At 45.5% G+C, this 21781-nt stretch overlaps 2 protein-coding genes and 1 long non-coding RNA gene across 4 annotated transcripts in view; 2 read left to right on the top strand and 1 right to left on the bottom strand.

Moving 5' to 3' along the window:
- The window catches only part of CAB39L (calcium binding protein 39 like), a 104661-nt gene extending 101875 nt beyond the window's left edge, over positions 1-2786 (bottom strand). The window contains exon 1 of one of the 2 annotated variants that reach the window (XM_077811270.1): positions 2662-2786. The gene's annotated coding sequence lies outside the window, so the exon portion shown is untranslated. The remainder of the gene's footprint in view (positions 1-2661) is intronic. The other variant, XM_077811361.1, reaches the window with a different exon arrangement.
- SETDB2 (SET domain bifurcated histone lysine methyltransferase 2) overlaps positions 1-21781 on the top strand; it is a 104906-nt gene that overhangs the window by 4727 nt on the left and 78398 nt on the right. The window contains 5 exon segments of the mRNA XM_077827597.1: positions 4555-4909; positions 5813-5890; positions 8428-8550; positions 8711-8715; positions 8717-8903. Coding sequence (XP_077683723.1) covers positions 4894-4909; positions 5813-5890; positions 8428-8550; positions 8711-8715; positions 8717-8903 — 409 coding nt within the window. The 5' untranslated portion in view covers positions 4555-4893.
- LOC144261601 (uncharacterized) lies at positions 14889-21399 on the top strand. The gene is made up of 2 exons (XR_013345326.1): positions 14889-15667; positions 17962-21399. It is a non-coding gene; the product is annotated as an uncharacterized LOC144261601 (long non-coding RNA).

Below are 21781 nucleotides of genomic sequence, written 5' to 3'. Positions count from 1 at the left end.
TCAATATTAATAGCCCCAATTCTCCCTGTACATGTCAATTACTTAAAACCATCCACACTACTCATGAACTAACCGGTGAACTTCAAACAAAATATATAAATAAATTTTAAACAATATGAAGTGGCAGATACATGACATCAAATTCTTCCAGAGTATTCTGGTTTTGATAGGTGTTCAACAGAATGTCGTCATGTTTTCTTGAGTATGAATTAAATTGCTATTTCCCTCCCTCCCTCCCGCTCAAAAAAAGTTAATACTCTCTTAATATTCCCAAGACTGGAAGGACCCAGGCTATTATTTATGTTAGATTTCTCTCTATAATATAAAATGGTTCTGAAACAACACATGAACTGTTATGTTCCATTAAAGTATGATATAGGTGCTGAAAAAAAAAAATCTATTTGTGAGTGCATTGATATGTTTTGAAAAAAATATCTTGTAAACTTTGCATGTATATGCTTTTTTAAAGATTTTTTTTTAAATGTCAGATTTTAAAGCTGGTATAAAATCTATAGTAACAATAGATTATTTAAAAAAATAATGTAAGTTATTGTAAGAATTTGTATTTGCACACAACTGCAATCTCTAACTGTTAAGTGGTACTAAAGAGAAGTCACAGGTGACAGCCTGAGATGAGAACTGAAGTAATTCATTTACTGTGTTCATGTAAATGTCTGACAGCTAATATTTATAAGTGCCTGCTGCTTATTCACATTTAGTAGTTGACAGGCATTCAGACAAATAAATCTCTCAGTGGATGACATCTTAGTTTATTTTTAATTATGTTAAAATTTAAGAAACTTTCTAGGCCTTCAGAGGTTCAATTCTGCAAATGAGACTACTTGCATTAAGTAGCATGTCTAGGTATCTGACCCCAAGTGATCACAGACATGGAAAAGCTTCCCCGTATCTGAACATAAGAACTGCCATACTGCATCAGACCAAAGGTCCATCTAGCCCAGTATCCTGTCTTCCGACAGTGGCCAATGCCAGGTGCCCCAGATGGAATGAATAGAACAGGTAATCATCAAGTGATCCATCCCCTGTCACCCATTCCCAGCTTCTGGCAAACAGAGGTTAGGGACACCATCCCTGATCATCCTGGCTAATAGCCATTGATGGACCTATCCTCCATGAACTTATCTTGTTCTTTTTTCAACCCTGTTATAGTCTTTGTCTTCACAACATCCTCTGGCAAGGAGTTCTATAGGTTGACTGTGTGAAAAAATACTTCCTTTTGTTTGTTTTAAACCTGCTGCCTATTAATTTCATTTGGTGACCCCTAGTTGTTGTGTTACGAGGAGTAACTAACACTTTCTTATTTACTTTCTCTATACCACTCATGATTTTATAGACCTCTATCATATCCCCCTAGTTATCTTTTTTCCAAGCTGAAAAGTCCCAGACTTATTAATCTCTCCTCATACAGAAGCCGTTCTGTAACTTTAATAATTTTTGTTGCCCTTTTCTGAACCTTTTCCAATCCCAATATATCTTTTTTGAGATTGGGCGACCACATTGGCATGCAGTATTCAAGATGTGGACATACCATGGATTTATGTAGAGGCAATATAATATTTTCTGTCTTATTATCTGTCCCTTTCTTAATGACTCTGAACATTCTGTTTGCCCCCCTCCCTTTTTTTTTTTTTTTTGTGACTCCCACTGCACATTAAGTGGATGTTTTCAGAGAACTATCCACAAGGACTACAAGATCTTTCTTGAGTGGTTAGTTAATTTAGACTCCATCTGCAATTGTAATACACGTTAAGTACTGCTTGCAATCTTACCCTGCAGACCGCAAGACTAAAATAAACCAAAACACAACTGTAAAATAAAACTGGTCTAAAGTATAAAACAAGAAGGTGAGGGAGAAATCTGAATTCCACCTCAGCCTGAAGCACGGCTCAGCAGCCAACCCTGGAAATGGTTCTTTTCAGTAACCACCAACTGCAACGCCATCTCTCTCCACTACACCTCTTTAGGAGATGCATCTCCTCCCATTGTTTCCAGCCTACAAAAAGCCAGCGTTATTTCACTCTATTTACTACAGTAACAGAAATCTGGACTTTAAGATCTGGAAGCCAGGGTAACTGAAAACACGACACAGATTAAAAGGAAAAAAAACACAACTCTCAAGCTTCTCTTGCTGTAATCTTTGTGTGTCAGAATTAGCATCAAACACAACAGAAAGGCCAACGTCACGTGTATGGGAGTTCAGTGTAAAAGGAGCCCAGGCAGCAACTATATAAAACAGACTACAGGGGTGGTAGGCTTAGGGCAGTCCCCACCTCTTGGGGTATGTTAGAGCCATGGCGGGAAGAGCAGAAACCCATATTCCCCCTCGAAAGCGGCCATGCCACCCGATGGGAACTAAGAACAGAATAATCCGAATCTTTGAAAGAAAACAAATAAACCCCTTGAATAACCCCCCCGCCTCCCGGTGCCCGGGGTTAACCCGCCTCGGCCCCAAATCCCCCCCGGGTTAACCTGCCTCGCCCTCAAAAAGCCCCCCTCGGGGTTAACCCGCCTCGGCCCCAAATCCTACCCCCTCGTTAGCCCATCTACCCACAGAACAAAAGCCCCCAGCACGCGCCTGAACAAACTCCGCCCGAGTTAGCTCCACCCCTTTACCTCACCCAACATGGCGGACGAGCCTACCTTAGCCACCGCCGCTCCTTCGACTCTAGTCCCGATGGCCCGATTTCATTGGCCACCGTTTGGCAACCCGCGAGGTCAGTCGCAGCCAATGAAAGGCGAGGACGGCGCACGAACCGGCTGGACCCGTCCGGCTGCCCTCCCCGGTAGCCATTGGCTCACTTTGCTCCGCCCCGTTGCGTGCGCGCGCGCTGTCTTCTATGCGCACGCGCATCCAGCTGGTTGTGTCCAATCCACTCATGGCTTTCGAAACTACACCGGGTTCAAAGCCCGCCTCCTGCCTGGCGAGGTGTGGTTGGTGGCTGTGGCGCTAATCAGGGAGCCTACGCGGGGGGAGCTACGTGTGCCTAGCGGAAAGAAGGGGTCGAACGCTGAGGCGGAGGAATCCCGCTAGCTCTGGGGTGAGCCTGGCCACGCCCACAGGAGGGGGTGTGTAGCTGCTGGGCGAGCGAAGGGTTAATGTCTCCCTGCTGCCCTGGGAGGTTCCTCCCGCCGGGGCCGGCTCGAGCCCGCTATTGCCGGCGCGCGCGCGGCTTCCGTCAGCGCGGCCTCGCCCGCAAAGGTACAGTAGTGGGTACGGTGCCCAGCGGCGGGGTTGCTGCATTCGCTCCGCTGGCAGCGGCTGGGGCCGTGGCCATCCGTGCCGGTCCCCTCGCTAGCAATAGCTCCCCGGCCCCTGCCCAGCCTGTGTGGTTCGGTAACTGCTGCGTTTCAGAGGTCCCCGCTCACGGAAAAGGGAGGGGTGCTGGGTATCGTTAGCAAGGCAGCGGGGGCTGGCCTGGCCCGGGAAACAGGGGCTGCTGATGTCTGGCTGGAGTTGGAAGGACCCTGCTAGTCCTGTCTCCCCAGTTAACAGCTGCTGGGCTTTCCTAATGTAACTTGTTGCCAACCCCCCTTACCCCCCAACGGGCAAATGCAGTTGAGGGGGGGGATCACATTTAGCCGTAATTCTTGAAGTTCTCGTCTCCCTTTTTTTCATTGCCTAGGTTGCAAAAACCTCTCTCTGTCAGATCTTTCAGAGCAGTTTTTATTAAAGAACCTTTCCCTGGAAGCTTACAGATGAATGGTAACCCACCACTCCAACATGTCAGTGTCCCAATTTAGGTCCTGGACCTCCAATCGGTAGTACACACCTGTCAGTGAGACTTCTCACAGGCATACAATTAAGTCAACTTGTATGCAGTTAAGCATGTATACTATTGGTTGCAAGATTGGGTCCTTAGATGTTGATGGATATTGGGGTTTGATGGCAAGAATGCATCTGAAAATGTGTACCCTTGAAAAATTTATACAGTGAAATAAAAACTTACACAATCAATGTTTAAAAAATCAGATTTCTCTGTGTTGCATCTACTGTTATTACAAGTAACTCCCAGATCATTAAAGCTAAAAGATTTAGAGGAAAGAAGCAAGCTTCACTATTTTCCCTGTATAGTCTGACTCTTTCAAGCAAGGGAAGAACATTCTTTTTTAAAAATGTGACTGGTAGGGGGAAATATTTAGGACTCCAGGACAGATGTAGTTCCTGAAGCTACTTTTAATACTTTTTTAGATGCTGACTTGAATTTTTTAATTGAGTACATAACATGTCATCAATTATATTAATATTATTACATAATTTCATCAAGGTTCTTTTCTGGGCAACTAGACTGTGCAATGCAGAGAGAGGGTTGTTGCTTTTCCATCCTCCTCTTTCTTTGGTGGCCTGTACAAAAGGAAGAAGTAGGCGGATCTTTGATAATATTGCTTATAAGTATACTGTAAAACTATTCAATTTAGCAGCAGTTTACTCATATTACTTTCATATTTCTGATCTATCTGTGGTGGAAAGTAATGCCTGATCTTGAAAACATTCACTGTAAATTACTTCAAACATTTTTTTTCTTTAATTTACAGAGGAATGGAATTTTCTTGGCGCAAAGGAGAATGAAAAGCGGTTTTATGAGACCAAAAGAAGTACTAAGGATTTTGGAGAGATCACATTGTAACAATAAAGAGTTGCTGGCATCTGAAGATTCGTTTCATGTTTCTTAAATATTGGTTGACATTGGAAATTTAATTGTGCCCCTAATTCAGCATGGAATCTGGCACTCCCCCAAGAGCAATGTAATAAATTGGGGAATGCAGTTTTAGGACAGCAAGTTCATAATGTTCTATTCTAGCCATGATTTAGTGCAGTTAATGTTCTAATTGTTTTTTGAAGCATAACATACATGCATTCAACTACTTCAAAGAATGGAAGAAGAAAAAAGTAAGTTTATTAAAAATAAAGCATTATTTGTAATCATTAGGCAGATCTTTTGAGGGAGTCTTTTTATAACTAAATTGGGTAGGATTGGCCAGCCTTCATTTGAAAACAAGACCCCAACCTAACTAAATTAGAGTGATTAAAGCTTCCAACGTGACACAGTTTGACTAAAGCCCTCGAGTTTGTGCTGATTTTTTTTAAAAAGAATTTATATATCATAGTGGACTGGAAGCAATTTACTTTTCTCTGGCACTTCTGGCTCTATATTTGTAGCACACACCTTGTATTCTTTAGATTATTCAGCACTCTCTGTGTCCACAATAGCACTTGCCAGAAATACTGTATCCTTCCTATGGAGAAAGAGTGCCATCTTATGTGTGCCTATAGCCTGTTAACTCTGCTTGAGTATCTTTACTTTGCCATGCATCTCCTGGGGTCAAAATTCAGGGTTTTTTCTGAAGTCTATAGGTCTGCCACTGTTTCTGGAGAAGTTTACTTTCAGTGCAATTGGTGTTTGGCAATTTTAACAGAAAAAAGAGAATCATACACTAAAAGAAAGCAGAAAATGCACATGCCTCACTGAATACTACAAGAAAGTATTGCTGGTCTGGCAACACTTGGTCACTTTTGGGCTGATAGGAGATGATTCTTGTATAAAAATGAATGCAACCTCACAGACTCCATTTCAACTTGCTGCTTTTAGTAGCAGCTTGCTAAGGCCACATCCTAATGTGTGTAGCCTTGACAGTGGGATGGTTTTCTCTTTCCCCTGTAAGTACATTCTCAGGCAGTGCTCTCTCAAATGTCTACTGTTGGTAAAGCTAGCTGAATGAAAGCAGTTCGGAGAAACTTGGTAAGAAGCAAGAGGCTGCCAGCATATAATCTCTCTCTGATCTTTTTATCTAGCTGTTTATACTGTGCCTGTCACATCTGAATGCCTGGATGTGGAGACCCTTAGCAATGTCAGTGGCGAGAGAGGTGAAGGTGATGTCGTCTATTTTTTTTCATTTATGGGTGGCAGAGGGGACATGGTGATAAATGAGTAGTGCTTGTGGAAATTATGGTGGGAATGACAACCTGAAGCCTGAAATAATGTCCACGACAGGGTAAATATAACAGGCATCTGCAGTGCAAGTTCCCTCAGCTCTCAAGGTGGTCGCTCTCCAGCTAAGAGAGTGATTACATCTCCATGGCCTTTCAGGCCCTTGGCCTCTGCTTGGACTGCCAAAAAAGGTGCCAAATGTGGAGGTGACGTTAGTAACGTGGATACCTGTCCACTGAGAATTGGATTGAGAATGTGAACTTGTTTCACATAGGGGCATCAAGTAGCCATGATTCTTTCTAGAGAATTATACCAAACTTATTGTCCTGGGATGTTAGCAAAATAGGTAAAATATGTGAAGTGCTTTGAAGAGAAAAAGCACTAACTGTAATAACAGTAATTTTTATTCACTGTTGACCCTGGGCTGGATTTGAACTGCTGACCCTGAGGAACTGATGAAATGCTCTGTGTACCATTGCCAATCCTTTGAGGTATCTAGTTCATCATTAGCATCCAGCCACAACAATTGTTGAAAAAGCTGAAAAGAGGTAAATCATGGAAGCAACAGTACAGGGTTGTAATCTTGCTGTGCTGAGATCTGCTATTGAATTTGCTAATATTTAACATAACTCTTTTTTTTTTTTTTAATAACCTTTTTTCCAATTTTTTAACAAAAATTCCTCAAGGAATAAAAGCACTTCTAGTAGTGCAGGGATGTCTCTCAGGATTTGTTGGCTGTTGGAGCTCTGATGTGGGATTCCACCTGACCAATTTGTGTGTTTTCAGGATGGACATTGGTCTTCCTTGTGTTAGCTATCTCTGTGAATATAAGGGTTAGGGAGAAGGTATTGGCAGATGGCAAGTGCCCTCCCCATTCAATCAGCTTAATGGAAAAAAGCACTCTCCAAATTTTGCCTCTTAATATTAAAGGTGAGCCCATTGCTGCCATCCATATGGTTGCTGATCTCGCACTCATAAGAGAGCTTTGTGTTCCCCTTCCCCCTCCAGAAACCAGCTTCCTTTACATTACTCAACAGTTGTCATATTTGGTAAACAGAAACCATCCTGCCTAAGGAAACTATACCAGCTGTGGAAATATTTATTCATGTCCTTGCAAGTACTAAACATGTTATCCTGTGACTTCTAAGAAGATAATATGCATAGCCATTTTATGTCTGAGGATATTTACCCATCCAAATTAGCAGTCTGAGACAAGAACATAAAGATTCCCCTCTAAGTATGATAAAGTTATTTAGAAATTAGTTAAGTGATAAAACAGATATACTGTAGTTCTTCCTGGATTCTTTCATAGGCAAAGAAGGAGCATCTTAATACTAATAATACATTTCCTTGTCCTGACTGATTTTGTGACACATTGAAGAATACACTTTTTATTAGAGACCTTTCCAGTTAAAATATTGGCAGCACTAGGCGTTCCCAAAAAAGGGTTCCCCATGTCGACTGTAGACTCATGTGCCTTGCAAGAGAGAGGAGTGTGGTGCCAGGGACTCTTATTAATTGGTTTTTCCGTTTTAAAAAAAAATGCTTTTTATAACCATTCCCAAGGAGGGAGGTATGCTTCTGGGTGTAGTATAAGTTAATAAAACTAACACCACTTGGCAAACAAATGTGTTAAGCTGCACTTGCCTGAAAATATTTACGGGTTTTTTCTGATAAATATACTGAGTATATTCTTAGGATAGCACAGTTATCAACTTGTGGAGATGTGAAAAAGTATAAAAGCTTGGTAAAAATACCTATTGTGTGATGCAATCCAGTCAACTAAAAATTTTGTTCTTCTTAATTATTTTTATGAGCCTCAGTTATAATTCATCTCTAGCAGGAATAACTTAACAGCACCCAGAAAGAGAGAGAAGATTTTAAACTTCCTTCCTGTTTGATGGTACCAGAATTTTAACAAAGGACACTTCTGAGCATAGGTGCTGACTCTGCGGGTGCTCAGGGACTCAAGCACCCACAGAGAAAAAATAAGGGGTGGAACTGGCTGGGGCTGCTGCTCTGGCGGCCCTGGGGCTGCCCCGCCCGTCCGCTGTTGAGCGGTGGCTGCCCTGCTGCTCACTCCTCTCTGCCCTGCCCCCCCACTGCCCTTTTAAGGCAGGAGGGGGCAGAAAGGAGTCAGCAGGAGGCGTTCAGGGGAGGGAGCGGAGCAGGGGTGAGGCCCTGGGGAAGGGGGGGATAGCCAGTGTGCAAAACCTAAAGTCAGCGCCTATGCCTCTGAGTCTCCAGAAAGCCCCTCAAGCACATCACTTGATTACACTTTCATTTTCAGTTTATATTTAGGGTCAGATTTAAGTGGCTAAAAGTGTAAAGAGGGGTTTGGTGGGATTTTTAAAAGTGCCCGGGAGCCTTTGAAAATCTCACTATGTCCCTATCTGCATGTTTAGGCACCTAAATGCTTGTTAAAATCTCGGCATTAGGAACTGTATGCTCTTGTTGTAAACAGAAATGTGCATTTCAGGTGATGCACAGATGTTTTGGAGGCAAATGGAAGATGAAAGAGTGGACTTCATATTTGAGCAGGTGCAAAACGTATTGCTGTCTCTGAAACAAAAGATCAAGGATGGAACTGCAACAAATGAAGGTTTGAAACTCTTGTAATAGTTATGCATGACTAGAATCAAATCTTGGGCCACCTTACCTGAAGCTGTTTGATAATTTGCCAGACCTTAGCTGTAAGTGTACAAAAAATATACTGTGCCCAAGAATGGTGGTATTATAATTTATTATTCATATTATCATAGCACCCAGGAACACCAGTCTATGGACCAGGACCCCATTGTGCTAGATGCTGTACAAACATGGAACAACAAAAGAGAGCCAGCCCCAGAGAACTTGCATTCTATTGGTACATCCGCACTAGCGACTATACACATCAGTGCATGTCCATAACCCCCCTACTGTCCACACCTAAACTCCAGAAGCACATGTCTGAAGGTTAGTAGAGGGTACGTAAGCTAACATGCCTGAGGAATGTGGGCAAATACATGTATGGCCCCACACCCATGCCAGTTTGCAGTTTTGACGGACAGAAAGGGGCATGTATCAGGTCTCGAATTTCACTAGTCCTCCATCCCCATTCCCACAATGCACTGAACTTGTTTCTGTCTAACCCTCTTTACCGAATCTATAAATGTCTCTGTTGTCCGTCCGTCCATCCTTCCTTCCTCCCCCCCCCCACCCCCAACCCCGGTTTTCACCAGTAGTAGCAAGCTGCACTGACTACATCAAAACAACTTTTCCGTACACTCTTTAGCTCAATATAGGTGAATGTGAATCTTGCTCCAAGAGCAGCCGCCCAACCCACTAGCCACATTCACATGCCAGTCAACGTGTGCTCAGAGTACAATGTCCTCTACTACTTGCCTGGAGTGCAGGAACAAATACCTGTACCGGGAAATTTCACAGAGGATGGAGTTCAGGGGACTCTGTCCTCATACTGATATTAATCAAGCACTTGAGGGTCCTGGACAGAAAAGCAAAAGACTCCAACAATCGCTCTGGGAAGGCTCGTCGTACATGCTCCTTCTATGATGGTCAGAAGGAGGTGGTGTCAAGGGCTCCCAGTACAAAGCTTGAAGTGGCTCACGCTCCCTTCCTCAAGTCTCCCAGCCTCAATGTCTGACAGGAAGCTAATGCGGGCCAGGGTGAGGAGGCAGCAGGGACCGTAAAGGATGCCTGGAAGACCCAGAGGACAAGGAGTATATGATTCTCCACCGCGACCCAGAGGAGCTGGTTAAGGAAGGCCTCTCCCCTAATGAAACTGAGGAGGACCCCAAGCTGTGGCAGGAACCAGAACTCAAGGCTGGTAAGTTACAGTGGACCCCCATGCACACCCTCCTCGCCAATATCCCCTCTTGCTCTGGTGCTGTACTCCTGATTTTAAAATTCAGGGCATTTGCAGTACTTGTGCACTGACTTTTCCTCCCTGGATAATATGCCATGCATTGCTGTGTCTCTGAGTTTGAACTGCAGTGCTGTTCAAACACCCTGTCCTCTTACCAGATTCCTTCAACTCCGGCAACCTCCATCCAGCCCCTGCTTTGCTCCATCCCGAAATGGTCCCCAAGAAAGACACTACTATAAGTCAATGATTTTATTGATTTTCAGTCAACAACTATTATGCATTTAGCTAAAGCAGGGTCTTACAAACAGATTATTAATGAAAAATCATTGTGCATTTCTCAGCCAGCAGTCTGGCAGCAATGGTCCCAGAGCTGTCTGGTGTGGGGGAAAGGAAGGGGCAAGTTAGAAAGCTCCTGATTGGGGATGGGACAATTGTAGAAAACATATAGGTGTTTGTGTAAAGTTAGTGACAGCTGTGTTTCGTTGCTTGGAAGATTACACCCTCCTGACCTTACCATCCCCTTACAAATGGGAGTGGCACAAAATGGGGATGGTGGGAGTGATGCTGCGGGGCAGCAGGGTTAGGTCCGGGCTAGGGAAGGGAACAGAACACAGTAATAGAATGCTTTGGTTGTTTGGGGAAAAGTTACTCACAGGAGTCCTTTTTCCCATGGAAGATTACAACATTTTTGCCACCCCCATTCCTGGTGTCTGGCCTCTCCCTGCATTGAGCCGTGGTGCACAAGCCAGGGGAAATGGGGGGGGAAGAAGAATCAAGTCTGGTGTTTGGATAAACACGGTGCAGTGTTCCTTTGCAGTGGAGAGCTTGTGGTGGTTACCTGAAACCACAGGGAAACAAAGTTGCAGTGTGGCTCTTTTTTTCCATGTTTATTTCATCATTGTTAGGCAGGCATCGTCAGTGACTTCAACATTGGCAGCCATGCCTAGTGGTTAGAGCAGGAGTTTGTATTCAGAAATCAGAGCCAAGGGTCAGCGCTGAAGTCAGGAATGGGAGCTGAGAGTCAGGACCAGGTTTTCTGGAGTGACCTAAGGCTGCATCAAAGGCTGAAGCAGGGCTGGATCAAGGCAGGAGCAGGCTGGGAACAGGTAGGCACAGGAGCTGTTGCAACTGTGGGTGAATACTTTGAGCAGCCATTGAGCTACTGGTTCTGGGCTTAAGAGCCAGTCTGCTGACTCTTCCCACCAGTCAGGTGGTGTAGCCAATAAGGTAGCCGACTACAGGCCCACTGGGCTCATTCGGTTATCCAGAAACTGGCTCTGCTTCCGGCCCTGCTTCCTGACAGTATCCCCTGACCCTCACCCCGAGGGTGCCTCCTTGGGGCCTGGTTTCTTGGGAAACTTCTGATGGAACTCTTGCAATAGGTCTGTAGTGTGGATGTTCTCTACCAGTTCCCAGCATGGCTCCTCCAGACAGTAACATTCTCAGGCCACCAGGTACTGGAGCCTTTCCCTAACTTGCCAAGAGATGAGGATTTCATGAATCAAGTATTCCTCCTGTCCACAGACTGTTATGCGTGGTGCTGGCATGTTGGAGAAGTTTGGGTATGGGTCATCAATGCAGGGCTTTAAAAGTGAGATACGAAAGATGGGATTGATTTCAAGGACTTGGGACCCTGTAACCTGAAAGCCACTGGCTTTACCTGTTCTGTAATCTTGAAGGGGCCCAGGTATTGGTAGTTTAGTTTGGTGGATGGGCAGCTCAATTTAAGGTTCTGAGCAGAGAGCCGCACGTGGGAGCCTGTGGCCAAATTGGGGAGCAGCCTGGTAGTCTTGATGTGCATGATGTTTATAGACTTCTTTGGAGGACCACAAGTATTACTTGCGCTCCCGATGCACCTGGTGTAGGTGGGAAGCTAAATCTTCAGCAGCTAGTACTGGGGAGCTCACAGGTCAGTCTGTGTGGAAGTGAGGGTGAAAGCCATAGTTTGCAAAGTGGACTACTTTGGACTGCGGCGTGGACTGCATTGTTATATGCAGAGTTGGCACAACGTAGCAGGGAAAGCCAGACATCCTGGTGACAACTCAAAAGCAGCAAAGATACTGCTCAGGATTTGATTGACTCTCTGCCCACTAGTCTGCGGGTGATAGGTGGAAGATGTGACTGGCTTGATGCCAAAGAGTCTGAGAAATTCCCACCAGAATCAGGAAATGAACTGCGGACCTCAGCCCAATGCAGTGCCCATCAGTAACCCATGATAGCGGAAGCCGTTTTCCAGGAAGAGCTGATGAAGCATCCCATCTTTCTTAGAATCCTAGAATATCATAGAATATTAGGGTTGGAAGGGACCTCTGGAGGTCATCTAGTCCAATCCCCGGCTCAAAGCAGGACCCAATCCCCAACTAAATCATCCCAGCCAGGGCTTTGTCAAGCCTGACCTTAAAAACTTCTAAGGAAGGAGATTCCACCACCTCCCTAGGTAACGAATTCCAGTGTTTCACCACCCTCCTAGTGAAAAAGTTTTTCCTAATATCCAACCTAAACCTCCCCCACTGCAACTTGAGACCATTACTCTTTGTTCTGTCATCTGCTACCACTGAGAACAATCTAGATCCATCCTCTTTGGAACCCCCTTTCAGGTAGTTGAAAGCAGCTATCAAATCCCCTCTCATTCTTCTCTTCCGCAGACTAAACAATCCCAGTTCCCTCAGCCTCTCCTCATAAGTCATGTGTTCCAGTCCCTAATCATTTTTGTTGCCCTCCGCTGGACTCTCTCCAATTTATCCACATCCTTCTTGTAGTGTGGGGCCCAAAACTGGACACAGTACTCCAGATGAAGTCTCATCAATGTCGAATAGAGGAGAACTATCACGTCCCTCGATCTGCTGGCAATGCCCCTACTTACACATTCCAAAATGCCATTGGCCTTCTTGGCAACAACAGCACACTGTTGACTCATATCCAGCTTCTTGTCCACTGTAACCCCTAGGTCCTTTTCTGCAGAACTGCTGCCTAGCCATTCGGTCCCTAGTCTGTAGCGGTGCATGGGATTCTTCTGTCCTAAGTGCAGGACTCTGCACTTGTCCTTGTTGAACCTCATCAGCTCTCTTTTGGCCCAATCCTCTAATTTGTCTACATCCCTCTGTATCCTATCCCTACCCTCCAGCGTATCTACCACTCCTCACAGTTTAGTGTCATCTGCAAACTTGCTGAGGGTGCAATCCACACCATTCTCCAGATCATTAATGAAAATATTGAACAAAACCGGCCCAAGGACCAACCCTTAGGGCACTCCACTTGATACCGGCTGCCAACTAGACATTGAGCCATTGATCACTACCCATTGAGCCCGACAATCTAGCCAACTTTCTATTCACCTTAAAGTCCATTCATCCAGCCCATACTTCTTTAACTTGCTGGCAAGAATACTGTGGGAGACAGTGTCAAAAGCTTTGCCAAAGTCAAGGAGCAACACGTCCACTGCTTTCCCCTCATCCACAGAGCCAGTTATCTCATCATAGAAGGCAATTAGATTAGTCAGGCATGACTAGTCCTTGGTAAATCCATGCTGACTGTTCCTAATCACTTTCCTCTCCTCTAAGTGCTTCAGAATTGATTCCTTGAGGACCTGCTCCATGATTTTTCCAGGGACTGAGGTGAGGCTGACTGGCCTGTCATTCCCAGGATCCTCCTCCTTCCCTTTTTAAAGATGGGCACGACGTTAGCTTTTTTCCGGGCATCTGGGACCTCCCCCAATCGCCATGAGTTTTCAAAGATAACGGCCAATGGCTCTGCAAGCACATCCGCCAGGAGGTTGACAACAACCAGGATTACTGAGTATCCCTTGGAGCATGGCAGTTCTACAATGAAGTCCATTGATATATAGTAGACCATGGCTGTAGAGGTAAGGGAAGAGGCTGGAGGAGACCTAGGGGGGTTGATTGTGGGTTTTTGGTATGGGCACAGAGATCGCAGATAATCCTTGATGTAATCTTGTAGGCTTGGCCACCAGAAGCTCCTCAAGACCAGATTCCAGGTCTTGAACTGGCCAAAATTCACCCTCCCACAGGGAATCATGGCATAGTGTCAATAGCTGATGACTAGGTTGTTCCTCCGGAACACAGATACAACCCTTGCAAAGGAGGCTATTCTATAGTCTGATCCCTGTTGTTCAGAGCCAGGCAGATCTGGATTACGAACAGGTCATCAAGGAGAAGGAAGCGTATGGAGGGCGTTGGGCTGTTGTCGATTGTCCTATTAACAAAGTTGGACACCTTGAGCATGGTGGCAGAGGGCTCTTCACCAGGTTTGAGATATTCATCTTTATGGGATAGGGCAACAGCCTTCCCTTTTCTCTTCCCTGGGCGATAGATCATAGCAAAGTTGAGGGAAGTGAAAAAGAGGGACCAGTGGATTTGGTGTTGGTTAAGGTATCTAGCAGTCCATAGATACTCTAGGTTTTTGTGGTCCATGGGAATCGGGCTTCTTCTAGAAAGTGGTGCCACTCCTTGAAAGCTGACTTAATAGCCAGTAGCTCCATGTCCCAAAGATGTTTTTTTTCACCAGCATTAGTTTGGAAGTAAAAGGCACAGGGATAAAATAGATTGCAGGGGCCTGCATGTTGAGATAATACTGCATCTATGGTGTTGGCCTGAGTGCTAAATGGTTTAGTGAGATCTGGGTGAATCATGATTGGTACTGAGGTGAATGCCGCCTTCTGTCAATCAAAGGCTTACTGAGCCTCCGTGGACCAGGTGAACCAGGCTGCTACTTGTAGGCGCACTCTTATAGGTGCAGCCAGGCTAGAGAATCCTTTAATAGATGGCCTGTTGAAATTGGCAAACCCCAGGGATGACTGGATCCTGCATATATCCTTGGGCACAGCCCAGTCAGATATTGCTGTCCCGTATGTAGGTCTGTGGGTCCATGGCGAGTCCCTTGGGTGAGATGATATATCCCAAGAATTCCACTGTATCGTTATCAAACTCACATTTCTCGAGCTTTGTATAGAGGTGGTTTTGGCAGAATCTCTCTAAGACAGCGTGTGCATGATCATTGTGGAGGTCCTAACTTCCAGAGAAAATGAGGATGTCCTTCAAGTAATTGACAATAAATTGGTCCAGCGGTCCGTAAAGATGTCATTTATGAAATGGTGGAAGGTCACAGGAGCATTGCACTACCCAAATGGTATGACCAAAGATTCAAAGTAGCCATCCCTGGTACAGAAGGTGCTCTTCCATTTGTCTCCTTCCAGGATCCTCACCAAGGTCTAAGTTCCACAGAGGTCCAACTTTGTGAAGACCCCTTGCTAAAGCAGAGTCTTTTGAGCAGCTCATTAATAAGTGGTAAAGGGATACTGGTTTCAGACTGTAATCTTGTTCAGAGCTCAGCAGTTCACACAAGACTGGAGGGAGCCATCTTTCTTTGCCACAGAGAAGCTGCGGGGATGTGGAGGTGCAAATGAACCTCTTCTGCAGGTTCTCCTCAAGATAGGCCCAGCGTGCCTGTAGATTGGGTTCGGAGTGCACGTAAATGCACCTGAAGGGATCCTCCGCTCCCAGCTGGAGGTGAATGGGGCAGTCGTGGCCCCAAGGGAGGGGTAGGATGTCAGATTTCTTTTTGTCTGACATGTTGGCAGAGTGTGGATATTTAACATGAATCCGTGGAGTTATTTGGGAGGTTGTGGGCATTGCTGGGGCAGCTTTTGAATCCTTTCTTTGCATCTCTGGATTCCTTGGAGGAACGAGTGTGCCACAAAGGGTTACTGGTCCCAGAGCGTCTCTCATGAAATAAGTTTGTCGGCAAGATGGAAAATCAAAGCATACTGTGCTTGACTGCCAGTGGACGAGGGTCATGGGTGATGAGACGGGGACGTCAAGGACAACTGATGAATGTGGTACACATCTGTCCAAACCAGAGAATTTCTTGGTGGCCTCAAAGGGTAGTTACCTCTAAGGGAGCTGTCTGGTGGGTGATTGATTTGGATGAAAGGGGTGACCCATCTGTGAACTCCACTAACTCAAATCTTTGTGCTGGGTGAGGATACTGTGTGGACGGGTGAACTCCAGGACTGTGAAATTGCCTGAGGCACCCAAGTCCACCAGTGCTTCTTGGCTGATACCAGGCATCTCAGGGTGCTGGTGCTGGAGCTGGAGAGGGAGTTGGATTGGCCGTCACCAGGGTACCGGTGGACGAGAGTTGGTGTACACTGCTGGAAGAGGAGAAGGGCACGTATCCAGCCTGGAGCTTCCTGTCAAGGCTGGGGTTTGGTGTTTCTCAACCAAGGTGTAGACTGGACTTGGCAGGACAGCTTGGTGCAAAGTTTGCAGTATAGGCTTGAGGCATGGCATCATTTCTGTAGCCAGACCTGATTGACTTGCATGGGTTAGGCCAGTGGAGAGAGGACTAGTGATACGGGGGATGGGGCAGGGCTAGTGGGAGCCAAGAGGACCACCTTTTTTTCTTGGTGCTGTTCTGTCAGGCAGTTGTTGATCTTGATGCATAGGCATCCAGGCCAGAAGGGGAGTTTACATATGCCAGTTCATCCTTTAGGCCAAGCCAGAAATGATAACACAACATTAATATTGTCGTTTAGGCCCAGAGGTAGTAGCACAGGGTGGCCTTCTTCCGCTTGAGGTCTACTACTCAGTGCTAGAACTCTGCTGAGTATCTATAGCAACTGGCCAGCACCCTGTTAGAGCACTTGAAGCACAGTTTCGGCCATACACTTGGAATTTGCGTCCGCGAAGATCACTGCCATAGCTTGAATGAAGTCCTTAAATTGTCCCAGAAGCAGGCTTGATTTTTTTTTCCAGCAGCAGAGATGCCCAAGGCAGTGGCCCCCAGTTAGCAGGCTAACAATCAGACCCACTGAGGCTTGGTTAGTGGGGTACAACTGTGAGTGTAGCAGAAGTAGGAGCTTGGGTTTGCCGGGGGGGAGGAAGCTGACTGTGGTACAGCTTGGGCTTGCAGGACTGCATTCTGCACCTGCATGGTGACTGCCAGGGCTTGCAAGGTCTGTAGGGCTCCAGCTGTGTGTTGGAGAGAGATTGGCCTTTGTAGAATCCATGCTCACCATATCAGTTCTAGTTCCCTTAGCGTTTGTGCTGGGCTGCTGAAACTGTTAATGGCTGGGATGTGGGTGGTCATGTCTAGTGTGACAGGAGTTAGAGCAGGAGTTGGTGGTCAGGAACTTGAGCCCAGGGTCAGAGCTGGAGACAGAAACCCAAGGGTCAGAGGTCAGGAATTGGAGCTGAGGGTCAGGATCTGGTTATCTGAAGTGAGGCAAGGCTGGGTCCAAGGCATGATTAGGGCTAGGAACAAGTAGGGACAGGAACTATCACAGCACTAGGCAAATGCTTTTAGCAGCTGCCAAACTGCTGCTTAAGAGCCAGTCTGCTGACTCTTCCAACCAATCAGGCCATGTAGCCAATCAGGCAGCCTAACTATAGGCGAGCTGTGTTCATTAGGTTGCCTGGAGACTGGCTCTGCTGCAGGCCCTGGTTCCTGACAGACACAGGACAGGATTATCCGGGGAGGCTGAGGCAGGTGGGGGATGTTTTTGCTTTGCCTCTCTGCACAGAAACCCCGTACGATAGCTGAGAATAGCATCAGTTCCCAGATGAATTGCTTCTCAGTCCTGTAAGCTTATTTCAGCAAATTTCTGGTGCAACTCCAGCTGGGTCTTGAGATTCAATGGCAGTGCAAGTCTGCTTGGTCCACCTTCATAGCTGACCAACTCCGTCCATTACATAGTGTGGGGGATCAGTAGCAGAAAGATCTCCTCCTCCAGAGGACTGGAAAGCCATTTCTGTTTTCAATTTTGGTACCTTGAAAACTGCTGTGTTCTCCAGATGTTAGCCATCCTTTAAAGAAGAAATTGCAAACTGGTAACATAGCCCCTGGAAGGAACTGCCCCTCCTCACTCCTCCAGCCCCTTGAGTCAGTGTGAACATTTTATATTTGGAACATTAGTACACTTTTCTTAGCATTGTTAGCCTCTGTTCCTTCCTCATGGGCTGCAAAAGTCATTTGACAATCCAGTATAGTCTAATCGTTGCATTTCTGAAACCCTGAAAAGTATCAAAATGGTAGCCTTTTACAGAAAAGTTGTGTCATGGGGTGGGATTTCTTGACTTCTTCCAAAAAAAGAAAACATTTATAATGCTGCCCTTTTCTTCTAATTGGCAGGACCTTTGGCTCCCAAGAGGTAAGCCATTCCACCGGGAGCGTAGGAGCAACAACCCAGAGATCATAGAGGCAGACAGAGAAGGACCAGGGAAGAGTTGCTCATAGAGATGGACAGGAGGAACCAGGAGAAGTTTGAATTCCTCGGAGCACAGGAGGATTGGGCTCTTCGTCAGGAAGAAACATTGATGAGCCAGTTCTTGCAACTGGAGGCCCTTCATAGGGAATGGAAGCATTCCCTAATGGAGAGGCTCTTTGAACTGGTGGCCAAATGAGTTCAGTGTCTGCCTGCTGCTGGAGCCACTGAATCTGTCCGTGAACCTCCAGATATCGCCCCCACCCACCACCTCTTCCTCTGGCTGCAGCTGGAGGATTCCTTTTTATGGACCCCCCTGAGTGATTGGGTAGAGAGCCTGCAGGACTCCTGGGACCTCACCCTCACTCAAAACCCCTTTTAGGGGGAACCTCTTATTCTCCTCCTGGAGGGTGAGCCTGTGGGAGTCCTGGAGCCCCACCCAGTGCCCACCTGAAAGCCCGTGCAGGAGATCTTCCCTGTTTTCCCCGAGAGAGATTTTCCCATCATTTCCCCTCTTGTCAGGAGGAGAGCAAGGGTAAGGGTGCAGAGATTGCAATGTTTGGTCAGTGCTCATAAATGTATTCCTTTAATGTTTTAAAAATTGTTAGCTGACCTTTTTAAAAATATTTTAATTACACATTCCACATAGTACTTTTTAATAACTGTTATCATTTCCTTGACTTGTGTGTGGCCCCTCTCTCTTAAATGTAATCAACAGAAGATGTTTTCAGGTTCGGGATTGGGCCCCACAATCCATAGAACATGAAATTGAATGATGTATTACTCTCTGTTGCCATGATATTGCAAATGCTTTCTGTCTGTCCCAAACCACACCTACCCAGGTTCAGAAATGTCCCAAGGATACTCAGGAGGGATGGGGAAAGTGCAGTTAGTGTTATGTGCTTACAGAAAACGGTAGTACTCTGCGACAACAAGAAAAGCGGTAGATAAACATCTTTATGGCTTAGTTCACGTGCAGAAATCAAAACTTCAGTATCATTACAGCAGTGACAGCATCTGCCACTACCCTGTCCATAAACAGCCCCTCTCTTTGCCCCCAAAACCTTGACCAGTTGCAATCATTAGCACCACTGACAGCAAACAATTAAAAGAAGGTTTCAGAGTAGCAGCCGTGTTAGTCTGTATCCGCAAAAAGAACAGGAGGACTCAAAGACTAACAAATTTATTTGAGCATAAGCTTTCGTGGGCTACAGCCCACTTCATCGGATGCATAGAATGTAACATATAGTAAGAAGATATATATACACATACAGAGAACATGAAAAGGTGAAAGTAGCCATACCAACTGTAAGAGACCAATTAGTTAAGATGAGCTATTATCACCAGGAAAAAAAAACTTGTGTAGTGATAATCAAGATGGCCCATTTAGACAGTTGACAAAAAGATGTGAGGATACCTAACACGGGGAAATAGATTCAATATGTGTAATGACCCAGCCGCTCCCAGTCTCTATTCAAACCCAAGTTAATGGTATCTAGTTTGCATATTAATTCAAACTCAGCAGTTTCTCATTGGAGTCTGTTTTTAAAGCTTTTCTGTTGCAAAATTGCCACCTTTAAGTCTGTTACTGAGTGGCCAGAGCGGTTGAAGTGTTCTACCAGTTTTTTGAATGTTATGATTCCTGTTGTCAGATGTGTCCATTTATTCTTGAGACTGTCCGGTTTGGCCAATGTACATGGCAGAGGGGCATTGCTGGCACATATCACATTGGTAGATGTGCAGGTAAACGAGCCCCTGATGGCGTGGCTAATGTGATTAGGTCCTATGATGGTGTCACTCGAATAAATATGTGGACAGAGTTGGCATCGGGCTTTGTTGCAAGGATAGGTTCCTGGGTTAGTGGTTTTGTGGTGTGGTGTGTGGTTCCTGGAGAGTATTTGCTTCAGGTTGGGGGGCTGTCTGTAAGCAAGGACTAGTCTGTTTCCCAAGGTCTGAGAGTGAGGGATCATTTTTCAGGATAGGTTGTAGATCTTTGATGCGCTGGAGAGATTTTAGTTGGGGGCTGAAGGTGACAGCTAGTGGCGTTCTGTTATTTTCTTTGTTGGGCCTGTCCTGTAGTAGGTGACTTCTGGGTACTCTTCTGGCTCTGTCAATCTGTTTTTTCACTTCAGCACGTGGGTATTGTAGTTTTAAGAATAGTTGATAGATCTTGTAGGTGTTTGTCTCTGTCTGAGGGATTGGAGGAAATGCAGTTGTATCTTAGAGCTTGGCTGTAGACAATGGATTGTGTGGTGTGTCCTGGATGGAAGCTGGAGGCATGTAGGTAGGCATAGCGGTCAGTAGGTTTCCAGTAAAGGGTGGTGGTTGTGACCATCGCTTATTAGCTCAGTGTCCAGGAAATGGACCGCTTGTGTGGATTGGTCTAGGCTGAAGTTGATGGTGGGATGGAAATTGTTGAAATCGTGGTGGAATTCCTCAAGGGCTTCTTTCTTTTCCGTGGGTCCAGATGATGATGTCCTCAGTGTAGTGCAAGTAGGGTAGGGGTGTTGGGGGACGAGAGCTAAGGAAGTGTTGTTCTGAGTCAGCCATAAAAATGTTGGCATACTGTGGGGCCATGCAGGTACCCATAGCAGTGCCACTGACTTGAAGGTATATATTGTCCCCAAATGTGAAATAGTTGTGGGTGAGGACAAAGTCAAAGGTCAGCCACCAGGTTTGTCGTGACATTATCAGGAATACTGTTCCTGATGGCTTGTAGTCCATCTTTGTGTGGAATGTTGGTGTAGAGGGCTTCTATATCCATAGTGGCCAGGATGGTGTTTTCAGGAAGATCACCGATGGATTGTAGTTTCCTCAGGAAATCAGTGGCGTCTCGAAGATAGCTGGGAGTGTAGGGCCTGAAAAGAGAGAGTCCACATAGCCAGACAATCCTGCTGCTAGGGTGCCAATGCCTGAGATGATGGGGCATCCAGGATTATGGATCTTGGGTAGCAAATAGAATACCCCTGGTCGGGTTCTGAATCGCTGATGCGTGCGCACTCCCTTCCTTCCTTCCTCCCTCCCCCCCGCCCCGAGATTGAGTGCTCTGGATAACAGAAAGTTGTAAACAAGTGTGACTAGCGAATAGAAAAACATTTTACAATGACTACATTACAGCTTGGCCATAGCACAGCACAGACCCAACTCTAAGGTGAGAACTCAGTGGAGGTGCCCTGTTTATAATTGTCTTTAGTGGGTGCAGTGTCACAGGAATGAGCGGCTATAATGTGGTTCTCACAACAAATATTTTGGTGGCCTCGGAGTGCTGCCACCAACTCTTGCCAGTCGTCACTCTGACAATTTTTCCTAAAAAACGTAATTAACTTTAGGAAAAACAAATAAATATGTACATATCTCTGTTCAAATCATTGTAATTTATTTATACAGGCTTTTTTTTGCGAACTCAAAATAATGTACAGTTGTTGTCTCTGTTCTTTACTGGACCTACACAGAATAGAAACACAAATAAGGTGCTTTGCATGTTCTTGTCTTTTGCTTTTTAGGTTGTTGGGGTTTTTTGTTTTTTGTTTGTTTGTTTTTTTTAAGACTTGCTAGCTGGTAAGTCTGCTGCTGTGAAAAGTAATATTTGTACATGTGTTAATATCACTTTTCAAAGAAACAGACATACTAGCTAGCTTGGAGGCAGAGAAAAGTGATTATTAATAAACATATAAATATCACTTTTCACAGCAAATTTACTCAGCCCCTGCTAGCTGGGGGACAAATTAAGCCCTGGATGGGGAGGTG

The sequence above is a fragment of the Eretmochelys imbricata genome, chromosome 1, assembly GCF_965152235.1.
Source record: "Eretmochelys imbricata isolate rEreImb1 chromosome 1, rEreImb1.hap1, whole genome shotgun sequence".
Taxonomy (NCBI): domain Eukaryota; kingdom Metazoa; phylum Chordata; order Testudines; family Cheloniidae; genus Eretmochelys; species Eretmochelys imbricata.
This window is presented reverse-complemented; position numbering and strand designations above follow the sequence as displayed.